The following is a 21,622-nucleotide window of genomic DNA, read 5'->3' as shown; positions in this document are numbered from 1 at the left end:
TCAAATTGCTGCAGCAGCTTCAATTCATCCAAAACTCAATGATTCCAGTTTATGTAGGAAGCCAAGAAGTAAACAGATTTTATCATATATGCTTTAAATTGATGAACAGTCCATTAATAAACTGATAAATTGCTGCAAATAGCTTGGAACTGGAAAGTAATGGTTTAACATATTCACATTTTTCTTGATCAAATAAAGTGAAATAAAACTGTTTACTATGTAGGACTACCACAAAAATGTTTGATCCTGTCATATTTTTTCTTTTTTCTTAACATATTAAAACAAAAAAAGTACATGTGCATAAAATGGTCAAAATATTTGATGATGACCAATTAACAAAAGCAGATATAGGGTGTGTATGTGGTAAGGGAAAGGAACATGGCACACTTAGAATAATAATGTAATTGTTGTAATAAATAATTTAAGTGTTACCGCAATCATTTTTATTCCTGCATATTTTGGCCTTGTTCGATGTCCACGACGAAAGTGTCGGTGGATACCTGATGAAACTGCTTTGCGCAGATCTGTGTGGCAATGAGTATCTTTCTGAAATTCAGAATATGCAACGTTATTCCCTTGCTACTTTCTATTCATCTTGTCTTTATTACAAACACTCTGAAAGCAAGAAGACTTGAAGTTAGAAAAGCAAAGCACAACTGATTGGTACTGGTAGGTCACATAATAGGTACTGATAGGTCACATAATAGGTACTGATAATTGGAAAATTAAGATTAAGATACTAAGATACAAATATTAGAGAGAATAGCATGAAGATTAAAGATCAGAAGAATAGCATTTTATTAAAACCAGATATCTATAAAAAAAAAAAAAATTAATCACAGATAAAAATTAAACTATTGAAAAGATTGGTAGAATATTCTAAAAATGCATTAAGTGCAGATAATTATCAAGATGAGGATTTCACACTAGCCTATGGAGAGCTAGGTCTTAAGTAAACGCAGCAATATTAGAAGAAACAGCAAAAGCAATTACATCTTTGAAAAATGATAAAGTGCCTAAAAATGACCCTTTGTCTACAAACCTTTACTTATAAAATATGAATCTGCACTTTCAGGTATACCATAACAAAACTAGTCTGCACTGTCAGGTATAACATAAAGTGACTAGTCTGCACTTTCAGTTATAACATAAAGGGACTAGTCTGCACTTTCAGGTATAACATAAATTGGCTAGCCTGCAGTCAGGTATAACATAAAGTGACTAGTCTGCACTTTCAGGTATAACATAAAGGGACTAGTCTGCACTTTCAAGTATAACATAATTTGGCTAGCCTGCAGTCAGGTATAACATAAAAGGACTAGTCTGCACTTTCAGGTATAACATAAATTGGCTAGTCTGCACTTTCAGGTATAACATAAAGTGACTAGTCTGCACTGTCAGGTATAGCATAAAGTGGCTAGTCTGCACTTTCAGGTATAGCATAAAGTGGCTATAATAGTCTGCACTGTCAGGTATAACATAGAGGCCAGTCTGCACTCTCTCAAGTATAACACAGTGGCTAGTCTGCACTCTCAGGTATAAGCCTAACACTGATGGGTATAACAAAGTGGCTAGTCTTCACTGTCAGGTATAACATAGTGGCTAGTCTGCATTGGCAGGTATAGCATAAAGTGGCTAGTCTGCACTGATGGGTGTAACATAGTGACTAGTCTGCACTGATGGGTATAACATAGTGGCTAATCTGCACTCTCAGGTATAACATAGTGGCTAGTCTGCATTGGCAGGTATAGCATAAAGTGGCTAGTCTAAGTGAAAATAAACAGATCTGTCATTTGTGTTTGAATCAGTTAGTTCTTGATGATTTGAGGTTTAAGGATGTATTTAAAATAACTCCTTAGCCAATAATTACGTCATATGAAATTAAAACTTTAGTTCATTCACTACTCATTATTTAAGAAAGACACATACATCCCACATACAAATGATGCTTAAACAATATTATACGTCACTTACCGACACCCACGGGTGTTCCAAAACTTGAGAAGCTGAAAGTCTGTTTTCTGGATTGATGCTCAGCATGCCAGAGATTAAATTCTGCCAAATATTCAAACAATACAGAGTGACTTCTAGCTTATAATAAACATGTTGGTCTTCTAATAATATCACATGAATTACATAAGCATCACTGCCATATTACAATCACCAAAGTCATGCATTTCAAGATAGGTGGGAGATCTAAGTTAGTAGTTAAACTATAATGTTTACAAAAATAAATGTTATAATGTTATAATTTGTAAAAGAGTTTTTATAATAATAATAATAATAATATTTTGAATTGGAAATAAGATTTTTTTTCAGCAATAATCTTAAATTTAACAAATAATTTTGATTACAAAATGACAATCAGGAATTATGCTAACATTGATATAAATATTAAAGTTAAGTAAAGCTCTCCTTTCTGACCTTGTGATCTATAGGGCAGATAATATAAACATCAACTGTTTCTATGGCACACAATTAATGAGGGTCTCATATGGCCAGCACAACAACCCATTGCCTTGATTTTCTTTAACTAATATCAGGTACCTATTTAGAGTAGGGTGGAACCAGGGGTGTCCTAAAAATACCAAAATTCAAAATCCCTGTCTTCATTAAGATTCTATATAATCTTGTGACTCCTTGGTTCAGAAACCAAGCACTTTACCACTCAGCCACCAGGCCCCAATATAAATAATATTAGGTAATTATATTACTTTCCCAAACAAACTTTTAAAATTAAAATATAACACCTACAATCAATAAGAATTTATAATCTGACAATATTTTGGTGCTTAGAGACTTGGTAATCTCTTGTATTCAAAATCTTTGAGCATACCTTGGCAGATGTTGTGACCTCATCCCAGTAAGGACTGATGAAATCAAAGTGACCACCCATGATAAGATCAAACAGTTCATCCTGATTATCTGTTGGACTACAAATGCAAAGGTTTTATGAAGTAACATTTCATTTGCCAAGTAACATGTTTAGTAGGATCTTGAAAATATTTTTTAAAAACTTCATAAAACATAGCACTCAAGATTTAAAATATTAATCATATTTTAAAACAGAGGCGGACTGGGCGTCGAAATCGGCCCGGGCGTTTCTATACAATCCGGCCCATCTCTTGTATATCATATGATGGGCGCCCAATCCTAGGCCTACCTGTCCTTAAAGTCATTATGTCAAGTTTGACAATGTATTGGTATGCATGCATATAGTGAACTCTAAATCTTTATAGAAATATAGGCCTTATGTTGCTTTTTAATCGCTAAGTATGAATAGGCCCTAAAAGGATGAAGCCTACTAGAAGCACTATCTACGGATAAAGGCTTTTACAATATTTCGGAAAATGTGTTAGATTAAAGTAGTATTACAAGGTGGAGTCTGTGAAATATTATTTTTGAACACAATTTTAACTTTCAGAGGGCCTTTTTATGAGGTTTTCTGAAACCTTTAACAATTTGATGCGTGCCTTAGTGGCATTCATGCGGCCCTTTCGTGGCCCTACCAGCCCATTAGGGTACCGGCCCACCGGGCATTTGCCCGACTGCCCATATAGCCAGTCCGCCCCTGTTTTAAAATAATAATACTTATGCTCAAGCCAGTATTCGATATTGCATTGATTATTACTGTATTATAATATGAGTTTTGTATTTTAGCAGAAATAAAAGATGAAGAAATTAGATTCTACTGGTGGGAAGCGTGGTCGAGAGGCCAAGTGCGCTTGTACTTGGCTTGGCTTGGCTACCTAGAAGGGGGCCCGAGGTTCGACACCCGACTCGGGCAGAGTTGTGATTACTGAGCGCCTAAAGGCAGCACGGAAAACCAACTCCTAGATACCCCCTCCCCCCCACCGGTCCACAAATGAGATTGGACCAAAAACGCTCTGAGCATGCTATAAGCATGAAAGTAGCGCTATATAAAAGCTATAATAATATAATAATAATACTACACAGGTGAACAGATTTGGTTTCAAATATATTTAGTCCTAGTATATTTTTATGTTCATAATGAAAGAAATATTAAATGCCTTTCATTCGAGTCCAAAATTTATTGTACATTGTCTAAACGTTAAGACCAGTAGTCAGAGAGAAGGGAGGAGAGGATTATGTACATAAAAAAAGGTTTAAAAGTTAACATAACTAGTTTTAATAGAGTCAGAATACCTTAAAAAAAATAAAAAAATAAAATTATCCTTAGTCAAGATTACAAAGACCCCTAACATTCCTGTAAAAATGTTTAACACTCATCACCACTTTATAAAGATTTGGAATATGAGCTTATCTTCTAATATTGTTAGTCTATTTCCACAGCCGAAATTTCAAATTAGAAAAAATAAGTGATTTTTTTAAAAATATTATTACCTTGAAAAAGGTGGGAATCCACATAACAATATATATGTAATCACCCCAGCTGACCACACATCTATCTTGACACCATATCTGCCAATGAACAAATTATTATTAAATTCATTTTTTGAGAATAAAAAAAGCATACAAAATATGACTGCTTGGTCATGTGGTATGCGCTCTGAACTATCACCTGGATGTAATAATCTTCAATATATAAGAAAAATCTAAAACATGTTTATTTTATGTTTCAGATGTTCTATCCTAGCCCAAACCTTCCAAAGGATAATATATAATGCAAATTAAAACTAACCCAGTTTCGGAAATGACTTCAGGTGCAACATAGGTGGGTGTTCCACAGACTGTGTAGAGAGGTCCATTTACTTCAGTAGCCAACCCAAAGTCACCAAGTTTAAGAGACTTGGTGCCATCCTCATGTTCCCGAATCTGTTAAAATTTTAAAGTAAATACTAGCTTTACAGCATTACGCTTCAACTGTGTAGATGGACAACTAAGGCATAATAATGATGAATATCTAGTGAAAGTGGTAAAAAAATTGATCCAGCAACTAAAAAAGCCAACACATAAACAATTTAACCTTCAAAAATTTGCATGGCCAACAAAAGTTTAAGACTGCTAGTCTGCGGTTGGAATATTTGTTGTCTTTAGCTCAGAGTTTTGCTTATTTTTTGTACAAGGTTTAAGTATTAAAATTATTTGACCTAAAACAACGTGTGAAAAAGGACCTCTGACGAGGTAAATCCTACATTTGAAAGAGCTTGTAGTGTATACGTCAGTTCAGGTTTATTTGTTAACCAAATCTAGTCTCTGCCTACCAGAATATTCTCCGGTTTAACATCTCGATGAACAATATGAATAGAATGAAGGTACTCCAATGCACTGGCTAAATTATAGAGCATCCCACTAGCATCTTCCTCTGTATACTTTGTAGTCGATGATGCAATGGCATCAAACAAATCACCGCCCTATAAATAAAAACAAAAATTAAGATATTAGATCTAGAATATAGAACTTTAAGAATAGATAGTCAATGAATTATTTCTCTGATGCATTCTTGATTGTTGCCATGAAGTCTATGGTTCCAGTACCTTTTTTTTTCATCTCTCACCAACCCTTTTATAATCTTCTGTCTAGAAGGGATGTATGACTTCAGATATATCTTATTAACAATAAACAAATAGATGTAGATTGATTTGATATAAGTAACACTTGTGAATACTTCTACTTTGTCAAATAATGTAATTCTTACCTAATTTGTTAAAATTTATTTTGTTTGGTAAAAAACACAAATTTAGAAAAGTTGAATAAATCTAGTTTCTTTTTAATACATTTTGGTGCAATATCCAGCTGGCTAAGTAGCCTCCCCTATTATTCCTTAACATTTGTGAACTGTTGAGTGTTGATACAAGTTAAAGAAATTAAATTTAGAGATATATTAAGTTTTATAACAGATCCATGTGTAATTGGGATGTTATTGTCAGCGTTTATCCAGAAAGATGTATAATTGTCATTGTGTTTTTGTAGGGAATGTACTTGCCAATGTATGCAGGAGATGTAATTGCCAGCTTGTGTGCATGTTTGTATGTGTGTGTTGTTAAAAGTTACTGACCCAGTATGTGTGGCAAATGGAAGATCTATAATAATTGACAAGATTTACCTTGACCAGTTCCATGACATAAAAAATCTGATGTTGGTTGGAGAAATCTTCAATAAGCCTAATGATGTTTGGATGTTTTACACAACGGAGAATACGGACTTCATTGTCCAACATCTTCTCCTGGGGAAATATGGAAAAGTAGGCTGAGTGGTTAAGCACTTGGCTTCTGAACCTAGGAGTCTCAGTGAAGACTGGGATTTTGAATGATGGGAATTTTAGAACCCTCTAATGGGTACCTGACATAAGTTGGGGAAAGTAAAGGTGGTTGGTTGTTATGTTGACTCCAGTGCTTTTTTGTAAAAAAAAAAATTGATGCCGGTACTTAGTGATGTATTGCCTAACTTTTAACTACTAGTCAATTAATAATAAACGTTAAAATACAAGAAAAGTAATAATTTTGTTCCCACATTGAAAAAAATGCAGTTAAGCCGTACCGGTGCGTAGAGTCACAAAAAAAACACTGTGTTGACTCATAGAAACAGATCACATTTACATTATCTGCACTTAAGATCGCATGTCCAAAAATACTTTCAGGCAACAGTTGTCATAGATAAGTACAATCAAGTACATTCTGCCATCTGTTTAAATGAACCCTTCTTTGATGCTGAATTTGTTCATAGTAATATACAATATAAAAAAGAAAACTCAGTGTCTGTATTTATATTTAACTAATAGACTTCAGCACTTTGGGAAAGGAGATAAGCTACAAAACTTCACAGGTTTTGTCAGAGGAGAAGAGGAGACAATATATTTTTCATCCAAACATTCCATTACCTTCCCTTTACATGTGTCTTTGTTTATAATTTTCAATGCAAACTTTCTCTTTGTTTTCCTTAAGAGGTAAACAGAAACATCATTAATAAAAAGCATGAATGTTAGAGTCAAAAAGACAAAACAAAAAATATGACAAGATTAATAATCAGCATGACATAAGAAGATGACTTCTATAGTCAGACGATTATACAGTTACTCAAAGAAAAATGTTGCTCTGCATTTTAGCCCTTGACATGTTTCTTTGAAGTGATGTTTTAAATTGTGTTTTAGTGATAGGCCTAAAACTGGTTCTTCTGGGAGATAATCTATGCTCTTCATAAAAGATGTCATTAATTTTAAATGTAAAGCACATAGCCCTAAGATTTTTACTGTATGTTGGTAAGTATTTAACAAATAGACATAGCCCAGTACTTCATGGTTCACAGAATATCTCAGGGAGAACAATTCTTATTACCGCTTTACAATGAAATAGTGTTTTAAATAAATATAATAGTATGAGACTAATGTGTTGAATAAAAATACATAGCTAAGGGAATTATGACTTATTAAAGCCCTAAAAGTTATATAAAGAAGTCACTTTACAAAATAAAACAGATGCCTTAAAAAGCAAAATGCAAAAAAAAAAAAATGCTTAAAAAAAACAACAACAAAGCTTATATTAAGTGTAGTTGTCTCAATTAGTTTGGATCAGTGATGTCATTAAATTGGTAAAAAGCTAGACTAACAATAATAAATCTGTGTGATTAGAAATATTTTTACCAATTGTTTTTGTTTAGCGCAATTTCATGCTTTTAGCAGGTAAAAGAAATAATTTAGCAAAATTTCAGCTTGATCCGAGATTGGTTGTGGGAGAAATAACCTGTACAAACTTTTTATCATACAGACAGAGTGATTGGAAATAAGCTTTGTAGAAATATAGGAAAGGTCTGTGGGAGGCTTGGGCTAGGATGTAGATAATCTTCAACTCTGAAGGAACATTCAAAACTTGTAAAACATTCAAGAAACAGACAAGGTATATAAATCATAACAATGTATAATGATGTCAGCAAATGGTGCAGAAGATTAAAATATAAAAAAAAGTATTGCATAGTCACTAGCTGGTATAGTGACTTATTATTAAGAACTGTGTACACAGATGCCAGTGGCTAGTATAAAAACGTATGTAAGTAACTATACAAACTAACTTGTCTTTACATTCCAAAACAAAGGCGAAATTTCCAGTGCCAATCAGTGTTCCGATTTCATACTTGTTGGTCAAGGTCATTGGCATGTCCACTTTTGAAGCATCTGCAAGACCAGAGACACTAAGTTAGACTTTTGTTTTGTTAAGAATTGAAAACAAAAATAAAACATACACAAAGTGACGCTGTAGTGACACATACTGTAGGAACACACTAGAAATATTCCCACTAGGCATATTTACCAATGGGTACACACATAGATACACTTATAGGTGTGCAAACACTTGTCCACTCAAAGTAACGTAACTAATTGGATCACAAGATTGTCCATGTAAAATACACAACAAGAAATAAAACATATAGCTTTTATATAGGGCTACTTTCATGCTTATAGAATGCTCAGAGCGCTTTGTCCAATCTCATATGTGGACCAGTGGGAGGGGGTATCTGGGAGGTTCTCTGTGCTGTCTTTAGGCATTCCGTAAACACAACTCTGCTTGAGTCGGGTGTCGAACCTCAAGCCCCCTTCAAAGGTAGCCAAGCCGAGTTCAAGCATACTTAGCCTCTGTTTCCCACAATATTGAACAACAAAAAGGTTCTAAGAAAGGTCCACACAAATGTTCACCATGAGTTTGACACTGTTACATTTTTATACCATTCGGCCCATAACTTGCATATCATATGATGGGCATCCAATTCTAGTTCTACCTGTATTAAAAATCATTTTGTAACCATTTTTTGTTATATTTGATAATGTATCGATAATGTTACGCATGCATACAGTGAACTCTATATCTTTATAAGAAATAGAGGCCTTATGCTGCTTTTTAATTGGTAAGTGTGTTGCCCCTTAAAGGATGAAGTTTACTAGTAACACTGTCTATGAGTGTAGGCTATAACATTATTTCAGAAAATGTGATAGATTAAATAAGCATTAAACTGTAGAGTATGTTAACTCGATGCTCAGATGGCCCCTTTTTCAACCGAATACTATAAAACCTTTAACAATTTAATACTTTCTATAGTGGCATTCATGAGGCCCTTAAGGTGGCCCTACCACCCATTGGGAACCATCCACAGGGCATTTGCCCGAATATCCATATAGCCAGTCCACCCCTGTTGGAGTTCATACTTACCAAAAGTTTCCTTGTCTAAGCTTTTGTCTTCAGACTGAAAATATAAGTCAAAGTTGTACAAGTCAAAATTATACAGATCAAAGTTAAAAAATCACAGTTATACAAGCCAATGTTTAACACATAATGTTATACACTTCAAAATTAAAAATATATCTACATTACTAATTTCAAACACTAACAGTTAAAATATTGTTCAATAAAGTAAGTAGTATGTAGATGTCAGAAAAAGTAAGATAGATAGATGTTAGGGAAATAGAAAAACATTGTACTGGACAAATCATAATCACCTTAAGTTGCAGTGATTGTCTGGCACAGGAGAGTCCAGAGGAAGACTTTGTTGGTGGTGTTATCACTGGAAAAAAAAATTGGACAGAACTTGTTATTTCTGTTGTGTGTTGGCCTTCATGTTTGAAAACAATGCAAACAACACCAACATATTTGTAGCATATAGTATAAATATCAAACCTACATAAGTAACATAGATGATAGAGCTTCTGTCTGCCTGTTTTAGTGTCTGTCTTGCTTTAATTAAGCTAAACAAATAAAAAACTGAAGCAAGTTCTGGCCTCAATGGTTTGTTATTACTTGGATAGCAATTCGATGCCACCTTTCACTGTTAACTCAAGTGGTATGTTCATTTTAGCTGTACAAGCTACATATAATCAATGAGATTAAATTAAGAGAATAATTAAGAACCGGAACTAGAATGTTAAGATTTTAAAACAAAACCTGGAATCACAAGGAAAGACTTGACTTGAGCTTTCAACCCAGTAGGCTGATAGGAGGGGAGACTACTAATAGGGAAACAACGCCCCCCCCCCCTTTTTTTTTTCCAGATTTAGCCCACACTTAAAATTGAAACCATAACAATCATCAAAGAAAACACTAGAAAACAAACCTGAATTCTTTGAGATAGAAGAAAAGGCAGATTCGTTCGTTTTCCTAGATGTAGGTCTCTCTCTTACTTTGCTACCATGGGGTCGGTAGGAATTGATAAGGCCGAGTTCTAAAACAAAATGACATGATTTGATTTTAGCTGTGCCAAAAAAAAACATGATTTGGTTACAACAGTGCCTAAAGCAGTACACTAGGCATACAACATTTATGCAAATAAGTTTAGATCGATATAAACCTAACATGTCAGAGTGTCAGCAATGATTCGCCAGTGCACTGTGTATAGAATGAAATCTTGCGCAGGTCTAATTATGAGACTAACGTCCGAAAGAATGTGATACATGATGGCAGGGATTTATCATTAAAGAGATCTAGGCCTAGTCTACTTTTATAACAGAAATTTCGATGCTGGGCTAGAAAATACTAGATCTATATTATAGCTAAATTTCTGGAACGTGTGTGATCCCTATAGAGCTTTTCAGGTATTTTCCAAAATAACGCGGTGGTAGGTCTAGATCGACGCGTCAGTAAGATAAATACAATAGCAGAAGCGAAATTATTTGATGAAAGGCATCGCAGAAAGAAGGATGTTCATTTTAGCTATACAAGGCTGCCTACTTTTACCAACACTTTTCAATATCTTTATTGAAAGGATAATGGAAGATGCTCTCGAGGGCTATGAAAGTACTGTAAGCATTGGAGTAAGAAGAATTACTAACTTGCTCTTCGTAGATGACATTGATGGCCTAGCAGGGACAGAAGAACTAGCTGACTTGGTGATGCGCATTGACAAGACATCCGCAGCATATGGTATGCAAATAAATGCAGAAAAAAAAATGATGACCAATAGCCAACAGGGCTTTAAAAGGGGCATCAGTATTGGAGGTGAAAAACTGACTAGTGTTAGCAGCTTCAGATACCTCGGAGCTATTGTCTCAGATGAAGGAACAAAACCTGAACTATTGGCCCGCAGCAGCACTTTCAAACTTAAAATAACATGGAAAGACAAAGGCATAGCCCTCAGCACCAAAATCAGACTGATGCGCTCCCTGGTCATGGCCACATTTTTATATGATATTGAGTCTTGAACGCTGACTGAAGAGCTAGAGAGGAGGATCCTAGAAATGGAATTGAGATGCTACAGAAGGATCCTAGGTATCACATTTAAAGATCGCATCACAAACCAAGAGATTAGAGACAGGGTTACTGCAGCGATTGGACGCCATGATGATTTGCTAACTATCGTAATAAAATGCAAGCTAAAGATCTATGGCTATATTACAAGGTCTTCGGGGCTTTCAAAGACCCTCCTTTAGGGAACAGTACCAGGAAAAAGAAGAAGAGGCAGTCATGGAAAGCGATGGGAAGACAACATAACAGAAAGGATTGGTCTGCCATTGAAAGAGGTTCTAACTAAGGCAAATGACAGAGAGGAATGGAGAAAGACGGTCGACAAATCTTGCATGGTGCCCCAACGGTCCAACAGATAGGTAAAGGTAAAGTACGTTAAGGCATAACGCGTTGATCTGGTCATGATGCACATAACTAAATATAAGGCAAATAAAGTTTAGATAATAGCATGAAATATAACTGAGTCTTGACATGAACAATGTTGTTTTTTTTTTTTTGGTTGTTTTTTTTTACAGCTAGGACTAATATTAGAGATTAGATTTAGGTTAATATATAAGCTAAATTAGTTCAATCCTTAATTTACAAAATGTGTTTTCTAGATAAATGCATTAGATGGATTAAATGAGGTATATAATACTGTACATATTCTACATAGGAACTAATATTTAAGATTAAACAATCAGCCACCAACAGACTAGATACAATTTTTTTCTTTGCGCTCAAGTCCTTAAGCCTCCTGCAGTTGTGATGACAGTCCAAAGCGCTTACAACACAAGGCAACCATCCTTTATAATTTGACTTTAATACTGCTTCTGGGCAAATGTAAATATGACTTTTCAAAAAAAAAAAGCGTTACTTAACAGCTGTGTGCGCATATTATAAATTTAGTTTCCTCTCTGATTTTTTTTTTTTTTTACTTTATGTATTTCGAAAAAAAGTTACCTCTCTTGTCTAAAACAAAATCCTGAGCGGAAACCTTTTCTATTCCACATGCCAAGAAAACCATTTCTTCTTTAAAGAAGTCGGACAAATTCAAAACCTGAGGACAAAAAAAGTACAAAAGTAGTGGTTCGAGGACTATATATAAGTACTTAGGTCTAACCATTAGAAGAGTATGGATGTGAGTGCACTATGCGAGTAGGCTTAAGAGGACTGAGGAGAGTATAATATGGCCTACACCAGGGGTTCTCAACCTGTGGGCCCCTTGAGGGGTCGATTGACGATTTGTCAGGGGTCGTCTAAGACTATTGAAAATATGGACTGTATTTTGTCTATTCTTCTATTGCTGTGTGTGTGTGGGAGGGGGGGGGGTCGCAGCAGAGTGGGGGATAGTAAAAAGGGCTCGCCGAGCTTAAAAGGTTGAGAACCGCTGGCCTACACAGACTAACCATTCATGACACGAGGTGGACAGTGCAGTGTTGGGTCATTATAGGTTAGACTTCGTTTAGCCTAAAAAAGCATTAGACAAGAATAGTCTCCTTTAACTTTTATTCACAAAGTTATCGTTGACAATTGTTACAACATTCTAATTATCTAGATGATACAATCTCACCTGTCTACCAGATAAAGTAAACAATTTCTTTACACTTCCACAGTCCAGTTTAACCAGTTCTGTAATGTCCACCATCACCTGATGGTAATAAAATAAGGTTTGTCATACTTTTGTGTTTTTTTTTTTGGTGTTTTTCTGGTAATTAATTTTAATCCTATTTGAATTGGGATAATTTGTAAGTCTCTTTCTCTGGTGTGTAAAATAAAGACATTCTTTTACATTTCAAAGTAAATGGAAAACTATAAACATAATTTGTATACCATGATAATAACAAGGCATTGTTCTCCATTGCGAAGATTAAAGATAGAAAGTTTACGCAAACTCAGTTGTAACCTACATATTCTTTCACATCTAATGCAGACAAAGCTGTTGTTTTCTTTTCGTCTTCTGCACCTGTCTTCGGTACGGGCTTTTCTGTGTGCCTCAAATGTGTATCCTGAAGCCTTCGTGAGTTAGAAATTGAGTTTTGAGTTTAGGCACATCGGCACAATTTAGGCCTTCGTGAGAGCTCTTCAACTGTCTCTTAAGATTCCTTCTGCTGCCTGCTACTTTCCTCCAAGCCAGTGATCACAAAAATGAGTTGATGTTTATATCGCATGGAAAAACTGTAATGCTGTCATCCCTTAAACTCGCCAAAGAAGATCGCCTTTCGGCATGCGGTTGTCCCCCATGCTCAATAAGTGTCCGACCCAGTGAAGCTGTCGAATGGTAAATAGTTTTTCTATATTGTCCTCACTAGCACTAGCAGAACATGGCTACATGTGGGTAGCCTTGCCATAGTATGCCCATTATGGAGCGATGGCACCGTTGATGGAGAAGTTCCAGGTGCAATAGTAGGTCTAGATACAGTTCACCAAAGATAAAATATACATATTTTCACAATCGAAGATAAAACATTAAATCAAAGATACTCATTTTAATAATCGAGCCTGAAATGTAGTATATAGTAAACCAAAACCGTCACCTGTTCAAACGACTGAGCTGTTTTTTTATTAAGCAACATTCTCAGCGCGCGACGAGGTCGTCTGCCATTCCGTATGATGGTGATCAGACGTGGGGTCACAAAGGATCTTTGGTATTCCTCAAATGCCCTTTTCTCTTCATCATCCTGTACAGTCTAAACAAAGGGAGGTAATGGTACAGACACTTAGTTGCCACGTTACAATGTAAGCTATTTACAATTACATGTGCTATCAATAGAGTATGACTTACATTGTTTCGTAACTAGGTAACTTAGCAATCAACGTTAAAGAATAAAAGGATATATCTACTATCTTGTAACCAAAAAAAAAAAAAAAACATTCATTCTATATGATAGTGGCGAAGCTGTGTTTAACTCCTGAACTTTAAATATAAAAGTAGTAAAGTTCCATTCTCAGTATCATAATACATAGGGTACATGATAAAAACGTCATCCGTTTCTGTGGCCCACGGTTAACGAGGGTGCCATGAGGACAGCACAACGATCAACCGCTCTTATCTTTTCTCATTAGAGCTGGTTGAACTCAGATGCGCCCTAAGATCCTAGGGTTTGAGCCAAGCGCCCTACCACTCAACCACCGTGCCTCGTTTAAATACACAAACTTTAAAAAAATCGCCAATTATTTTGAATCAATCATGTAATTCATTTTTGTGACTCAAAAGGTTACTATCTTGCTAATTGACAAGAGTCCTATTCGCGTTTTGATAAAAACTGGTCGAGTCTGAATATGAATTCAAGCCTAAATGATGGAAGGCCGACGTGTTTAGCCACTGAGTTATTCAAGTACTCATAAAAACAATATTCGATTATTGTCACGGTTCGCCCGTCGCCGATTTAGTACATTCTCCGTAAAAAAAAATAAAAAATGAATTAATTTCGACTAAGTGATAACTATTTTGATTTTTTTTTAATTGATTCATCGAAAAGGAAAAATTGTGCAAAGTTTCAACTTGATCCGAGGATGGGAAGTGGGAGAAATAACATGTAAAACATTTTGACCAGACAGATAAAAACCATTAGAACCTTCTGATCTTTGCACGAAAGAGAGTTTTGCAAAAATGAGGATAAACTGAGTAGTTGTTACCTAAAAAGAAATAACCTTCCTAGTTTGAAAAAAATCGTTTAAATTTTAAATATTATATTTTAATTATGTATTACATATTTGTTACACAACTGTAAAAAAAAATTTCCTCTGAACGTAGAGATCTTGACCAGCGGGACTCAACTTGTGATCCGCGTTACCTTGGGAATTTTCCAAAACAAAATTAGTGATCACAATGGACCTCATTCACCAATTGTAAACAAACAACATTTAGCCACGTGGTGCTTTATCTCTTCTATATAATTTACGATCTCATGTTTAATTCATGATGGTTGTCACGTGACAGTTTTTTTTCATTGTTTTATCAATAAGATCACGTGACTAAATGTTGTTTGTTTACGATTGGTGAATGAGGTCCATTATGTCAAAGTATTGTACCCAAACATTTATTCACAAATGACAGCACAACTCCAAGGCTATTTAAATCTAGGTGAAAGAATTAGGTTTAGAAATGTAATGTAGATAAAAACAAAAACCCACACACACAATCGATTAATTAAAAACATGTTCGTTTTTTTCTCTATAATTATGGGTACTGGTTAATTAAAACGTACAAAATATTCACAAAATAAACACTTTAATTAATATTTAAAATCAAAACAGAAGACATAACAATGTTATTAATACTGTTGTAATACAGTATTCCTGTCACATTCCCACTATGTGAAATATGAATGAGGCGCTGGGAGTGCTAATTATGATCTTGTTTTATTGTATTATTTATTTTAAGTTTCCAAATATCCTCGAAGCACTCAACGATTATGTCATCTGAAAAGTGGGAGTAACTACATGCAAAGAATGCACCATAAAATTAACATTTTCAATCCTACAATGCACATTATTTACCTTCAATGAATGAGATCTAGTTCCTTTCAAACTCTGTGGCCGAGAAGGTAATCTACTGGAGGAACATACGGACTGACATTCAGATTTGGAGCGCGTTTCTTCACGTGAGCTTCGTTGACGTCTCTGATATCCAATGAGAGAAACATTTGGACACACTTAGACTTCTTCTTATTATATATTCTTTTGTAATGACCTAAACATTTGGACACACTTAGACTTCTTCTTATTATATATTCTTTTGTAATGACCTAAACATTTGGACACACTTAGACTTCTTCTTATTATATATTCTTTTGTAATGACCTAAACATTTGGACACACTTAGACTTCTTCTTATTAAATATCTTTTGTAATGACCTAAACATTTGGACACACTTAGACTTCTTCTTATTATATATTCTTTTGTAATGAACTAAATATTTGGACACACTTAGACTTCTTATTATATATTCTTTTGTAATGAACTAAACATTTGGACACACTTAGACTTCTTCTTATTATATATTCCTTTGTAATGACCTAAACATTTGGACACATTTGGACTTCTTCTTATTAAATATCTTTTGTAATGACCTAAACATTTGGACACACTTAGACTTCTTATTAAATATTTTTTGTAATGACCTAAACATTTGGACACACTTAGACTTCTTCTTATTATATATTTTTTGTAATGACCTAAACATTTGGACACACTTAGACTTCTTCTTATTATATATTCTTTTGTAATGACCTAAACATTTGGACACACTTAGACTTCTTCTTATTAAATATCTTTTGTAATGACCTAAACATTTGGACACATGCACCGCTAAATGTTTCAGTTTTTAAGTATTCTTATAACTCTGATGGTGAGGCGGATAGGGGTCATTGTGTGTGTGTGTGTGTGTGTAGCCAGCTGACAAACATAACAAGCGGTCAACCGTGACGAGTGGCGACGGTCCACCCGTGACCTCTATGTCGAAGGTGCAGGCCCACCACGACATCTCGCGAATACGAGACGAATACATTATTGTATGCGTGCGAATCTTAAAGCCTTTTTAACTGTAGAATTAGAGAAGAAAATCGTAGTCTTGGATTTAAGATTTTACAAGAGGATTCTAGTTATCACATACAAAGACCGTATTACAGACGTGGGGATACGAAATAGAATTTCAAAGGCGACTGAACCCATGATCTTCTGGCCACTGTCGAAAATCGTAAGTTAAGACTGTACGGCCACATAGATCCTCAGGGCTCAGTACCAGGAAAAAAAAAAGAGAATCAGAGAGAGGCAGACAGAAGAAGGCAGACAGAAGAAGGCAGACAGAGGAAGGCAGACAGAAGAAGGCAGACAGAGGAAGACAGACAGAAGAAGGCAGACAGAAGAAGGCAGACAGAAGAAGGCAGACAGAAGAAGACAGACAGAAGAAGGCAGACAGAAGAAGGCAGACAGAGGAAGGCAGACAGAGGAAGACAGACAGAAGAAGGCAGACAGAAGAAGGCAGACAGAGGAAGACAGACAGAAGAAGGCAGACAGAAGAAGGCAGACAGAAGAAGGCAGACAGAGGAAGGCAGACAGAAGAAGGCAGACAGAAGAAGGCAGACAGAAGAAGACAGACAGAGGAAGGCAGACAGAGGAAGGCAGACAGAAGAAGGCAGACAGAAGAAGACAGACAGAGGAAGACAGACAGAAGAAGGCAGACAGAAGAAGGCAGACAGAAGAAGACAGACAGAGGAAGGCAGACAGAAGAAGGCAGACAGAAGAAGGCAGACAGAGGAAGGCAGACAGAAGAAGGCAGACAGAAGAAGACAGACAGAAGAAGGCAGACAGAAGAAGGCAGACAGAAGAAGACAGACAGAGGAAGGCAGACAGAAGAAGGCAGACAGAGGAAGGCAGACAGAAGAAGGCAGACAGAAGAAGGCAGACAGAGGAAGACAGACAGAAGAAGGCAGACAGAAGAAGGCAGACAGAGGAAGGCAGACAGAGGAAGACAGACAGAAGAAGGCAGACAGAAGAAGACAGACAGAGGAAGACAGACAGAAGAAGGCAGACAGAAGAAGACAGACAGAGGAAGACAGACAGAAGAAGGCAGACAGATTAAGGCAGACAGAAGAAGGCAGACAGAGGAAGGCAGACAGAAGAAGGCAGACAGAGGAAGGCAGGCAGAAGAAACGATGGGAGAACAACATAAAGAAATTGACGAAAGATAGAGGAATGGATAGAAAAGGTTGTCAGATCATGTGTGGTGTCCCCACCAGTCCAACAGACTAACGGACGTGTGAAGGTGATATAAAAAGAACTAGGTGAATACAAGCAATACGATGTTCGATACATCCGAAGTTCCGATTGTGAGTGAACAGAATAGAATCTAGATAATTATTCAATTAAAACAGATTTTGGTAATGTCATGAAAACATTGATTATGGTACGCATCGAGCTCAAACTACTTGATATTTTGTCAATCTCTACACAATTAGAATAAGATAATAATTTCTTTTTCAAATTTGAATATTAGGTTTCAAATATTGTTGAAGCACATTTATTTTAATGTATTAATTTGTCTATCTCTTCTGTATTAAAGGCATACAAAGGGAAATAAGTTATCAATATAAAACATTTTAAATAAAATGTCCCTTGCATTACACATGCATAACTATTGAGTAATGTGCTGGTTGACATCGTGATTTAGTGTGTTGTCCAAAAGGAAAAATCAACTACGTTTATTGCGGGGGATGGCGGTGGGCAGGATTCGAACCAGGGACCATTGAGAAGACAGTCCAGAGGTCATATATTGAGATCTAACAATTTATATAAGTGATTGAGGTAAACCAACTGCCCTGTGTGGGCCCATGTTGGCCATTATGTTTTGTATTGTGTATTGCATTGGTGCTAGTTGCAATGCACGGACTTCAACTTTATGTAATTAATTGCACTGCTTTCTATTGTGTTTTATGTAATTACTTTATTATTTGAGGTTGTATATCAATGGAGCCACTTTCGTTTGGCTTGCTTTTCCTCCCAGAGCTGAGGTTGTTACGTAAAATAACTAAAGGGTAAAATTATGTAAATAGTAATTTAACAAAAAGTAGGTCTAGTCAATTTGCAGATGTACTTAAATTTATCTTAACTAAATGTTTTTATGAGGAAGAAGATTTTAGGTCACAGAAGAGTCATTCTTTTGAGTCAATATAGCGAGCGTGTTTACGTAATTTTGTTTCTTCTTCTTTTTACACCTTACAGCACTTATCATTGATACTTGTTCTAAAGTATTGCCTATCTTTGTTAACCCTTAAGATGCGTGTGGTACTTTAGCCTCTAAACATGAACATTGTTATTTCATTTTGTATGTCTTCATTGTAAAACAGCTCAGCACTTTAAGGGTTAAGGAATACATTGTTAAGAGCCCCTGGTAAAATAAAGTATCTTGCCGCTCACAGAAATATATCTCTTAAGATAAGGAAGTACCTGTTGAGTAGAGACACCGCCTGCATCCTTGTTGTGATGTAGAAATATGTTAGAGTTCCAGGCCCTGTCTTCGTTCCTGCAGTAGTCCAGGGGACGGAACACCTCCGTCGAGGAGCAGACGTAGCTCTCACCCCCTAGCAGCTCCGCAAGCGTCTGGATGCATTTAGCGCCATCTAGGCTGAAAATGTATCGCACCCCGTTGGGCATGATCTTTTTGTCACACAGGGGAGATGACGTCAGAGCGGTCATCAAGTTGTCCAACGTCCTAAGACGCTCGTTGCACACGGCGTAAACCATTCCTTTGAAGAAGCGGTCACCATTCCGATAGAACCGGACCCGGCGGGCTCTATTTTCCGTGGCTACCCTGAAGAGCGAGTGTGTGGACTTGTTACAGCTCTTCTCTGCATGTCTGCTGACGCTGGATGTTGGGGCGCTGCTGTGGTCTAGGTTGTTACTCCTATCAGCATAGTTTTGTGGCTGGCTCTCTCCTTTGAACGCAGGTGTAAGACCCGTTTCGCCCATTCCGAACACCCTGTGGGAAGGGGAAAAAAAAAGATACCATACTGACACTAAAACCCTATTGTAGGCCTACATACACAATTTTCAAAAAACTCAGGCTAAGAGAAGCGGAGGATATTCCAGCTACCGTCGCCTCAGCGTGGCGCCTCCGTGGATACGTCCGCCAGGGGATGCAGATAGGCTAAGAATGGTAGCGCACATAGCTCTCAGTGAGTTACCACTAGTACGGTCGAGAGACTGTACACTGCACGTGGTAGGGATGTAACAAAGGCTCGCTAACCCGTCCAACCCCCCACTGATTCGTTCCCCAACGGGGGCCATACGCGCTGTGATGGACCCTCGCACGGGTTCGGTGGGACATTATAGGCATACGAAAGGACCCCACGCGGCTCGGCCTCCGGCCTCGCACGAGAGGGGGATACTCGTGTGGGGCTCAAGGGGGTCGTGTCCAGCGACATACCGGACGAGAGTACATGATCGTTTCGGATAAGGCGGGATTTCGGACAGAGGGATTGGTGAAGAGCCGATGCCTCATCCTGGCCATGGATAAAAGCCTTTCCTTGGTCAAGAGGTCCATAAAAGGGAACCGGAAGTTCTCGGACCTTCAGGACATCTGACTCAGGCTAAGAGAAGAGAGGGGAGGTAAAAAGAGAGCTAGAGAGAAAGAAGAGAAAACTTCAAGATAAAAAACAAATATCTGTAAAATATCTGCTTGCATCATCAAAATGTGGCACTGGATAGATCCACATGGAGAGCGAGCATAAAAGAAGTGTCCCGGATTTGAGGATGCCAATATACAACAGTAGTTGAAAGATGGATGAAAATGCAATGGCGCCTGGTGATTACATATGCCCAACCTGCGATCGCAGCTGTGTATCAAGGATTGGCCTCTCTAGTCACACAAAAAGTTGCAAAGGGAAAAGATCGTCTCTCGAGACGTAAAATGCCACAGAGATCATCTTATAATTTTGAAATGTTCTGTTCAACACGTCTGTCATCTTTTTTGATGGTTGATGATAACTAAAAGAAATGTGTTCATGAACATTTGTTTCATCGCTTTTTGTTATCTACTGTTAAACATTCGAAATTTAAGAATATAGGTTTTTATAATCTGGGGTGAAAACTCAAATTGAAACTAGCCCGATAGTCGAGGACGAGAGAGACACTTGAAAACATAGAAATGTTACATTTAGAGTTGCATGGGTCCCAAGACTGTTTCTGTGCCCTCCGTTCAAGTTTACATTGAAAGAAAATGTTTTAGTTCATACAAAAAACATCGCTCTTCTCACGAACACATTCACTATCTTTCCATTTACACATTCACTATCTTTTCATTAACACATTTACTATCTTCTCACTAACACATTTACTATCTTCTCACTAACACATTTACTATCTTCTCATTTACACATTAACACATCCACTTTCTTCTCACCAATTCACTATCTTCTCACTTACACATTCACTATCTTCTCCTTTACACATTCACTATCTTCTCACTTACACATTCACTATCTTCTCACTTACACATTCACTTTCTTCTCCTTTACACATTCACTATCTTCTCCTTTACACATTCACTTTCTTCTCCTTTATACATTCACTATCTTCTCCTTTACACATTCACTATCTTCTCCTTTACACATTCACTATCTTCTCCTTTACACATTCACTATCTTCTCCTTTACACATTCACTATCTTCTCCTTTACACATTCACTATCTTCTCACTTACACATTCACTTTCTTCTCACCCATTCACTATGTTCTCACTCACCCATTCTCTATCGTCTCACTTACCCATTCACTATGGGAAAGTTTCTCCAATGAGAAATTGTTTGCCTGAAGCGATTGGTATAAGAATATCTACTGGCGTGCCTCCTACGTAATAGAGAACAAAAAATAATGTATACATTTTTATTTCAAATTATTTATTTACATGTTTTTAAAGATTCAAACATCTTTGGTGTGTGTGTGTGTGAGAGAGAGAGAGAGAGAGAGAGAGAGAGAGAGAGCAAATATATCAAGAT

The 21,622-nt window shown here is 36.6% G+C and overlaps 1 protein-coding gene across 2 annotated transcripts in view; it reads right to left on the bottom strand.

Annotated features, from left to right (window-relative positions):
- Window positions 1-21,622, bottom strand: part of LOC106051197 (serine/threonine-protein kinase DCLK1-like) — a 31,894-nt gene that overhangs the window by 3,334 nt on the left and 6,938 nt on the right. Inside the window, exons 3-20 of one of the 2 annotated variants that reach the window (XR_008779451.1) lie at window positions 21,393-21,473; window positions 19,075-19,606; window positions 15,627-15,749; window positions 13,661-13,813; window positions 12,697-12,774; window positions 12,087-12,183; window positions 10,018-10,125; window positions 9,407-9,471; window positions 9,120-9,153; window positions 7,987-8,089; window positions 6,803-6,860; window positions 6,029-6,148; window positions 5,187-5,336; window positions 4,664-4,797; window positions 4,366-4,443; window positions 2,837-2,933; window positions 1,975-2,055; window positions 433-615 (exon numbers count right to left, since the gene is read on the bottom strand). Coding sequence is in view for 1 of the 2 variants with exons in the window: in XM_056038930.1 (XP_055894905.1) it covers window positions 433-546; window positions 1,975-2,055; window positions 2,837-2,933; window positions 4,366-4,443; window positions 4,664-4,797; window positions 5,187-5,336; window positions 6,029-6,148; window positions 6,803-6,860; window positions 7,987-8,089; window positions 9,120-9,153; window positions 9,407-9,471; window positions 10,018-10,125; window positions 12,087-12,183; window positions 12,697-12,774; window positions 13,661-13,813; window positions 15,627-15,749; window positions 19,075-19,606; window positions 21,393-21,473 (2,206 nt within the window). In the remaining variant the exon portion in view is untranslated. The remainder of the gene's footprint in view (window positions 1-432; window positions 616-1,974; window positions 2,056-2,836; window positions 2,934-4,365; window positions 4,444-4,663; window positions 4,798-5,186; window positions 5,337-6,028; window positions 6,149-6,802; window positions 6,861-7,986; window positions 8,090-9,119; window positions 9,154-9,406; window positions 9,472-10,017; window positions 10,126-12,086; window positions 12,184-12,696; window positions 12,775-13,660; window positions 13,814-15,626; window positions 15,750-19,074; window positions 19,607-21,392; window positions 21,474-21,622) is intronic. The other variant, XM_056038930.1, reaches the window with a different exon arrangement.

Source organism: Biomphalaria glabrata, chromosome 8 (assembly GCF_947242115.1).
Source record: "Biomphalaria glabrata chromosome 8, xgBioGlab47.1, whole genome shotgun sequence".
Classification (NCBI taxonomy): domain Eukaryota; kingdom Metazoa; phylum Mollusca; class Gastropoda; family Planorbidae; genus Biomphalaria; species Biomphalaria glabrata.
This window is presented reverse-complemented; position numbering and strand designations above follow the sequence as displayed.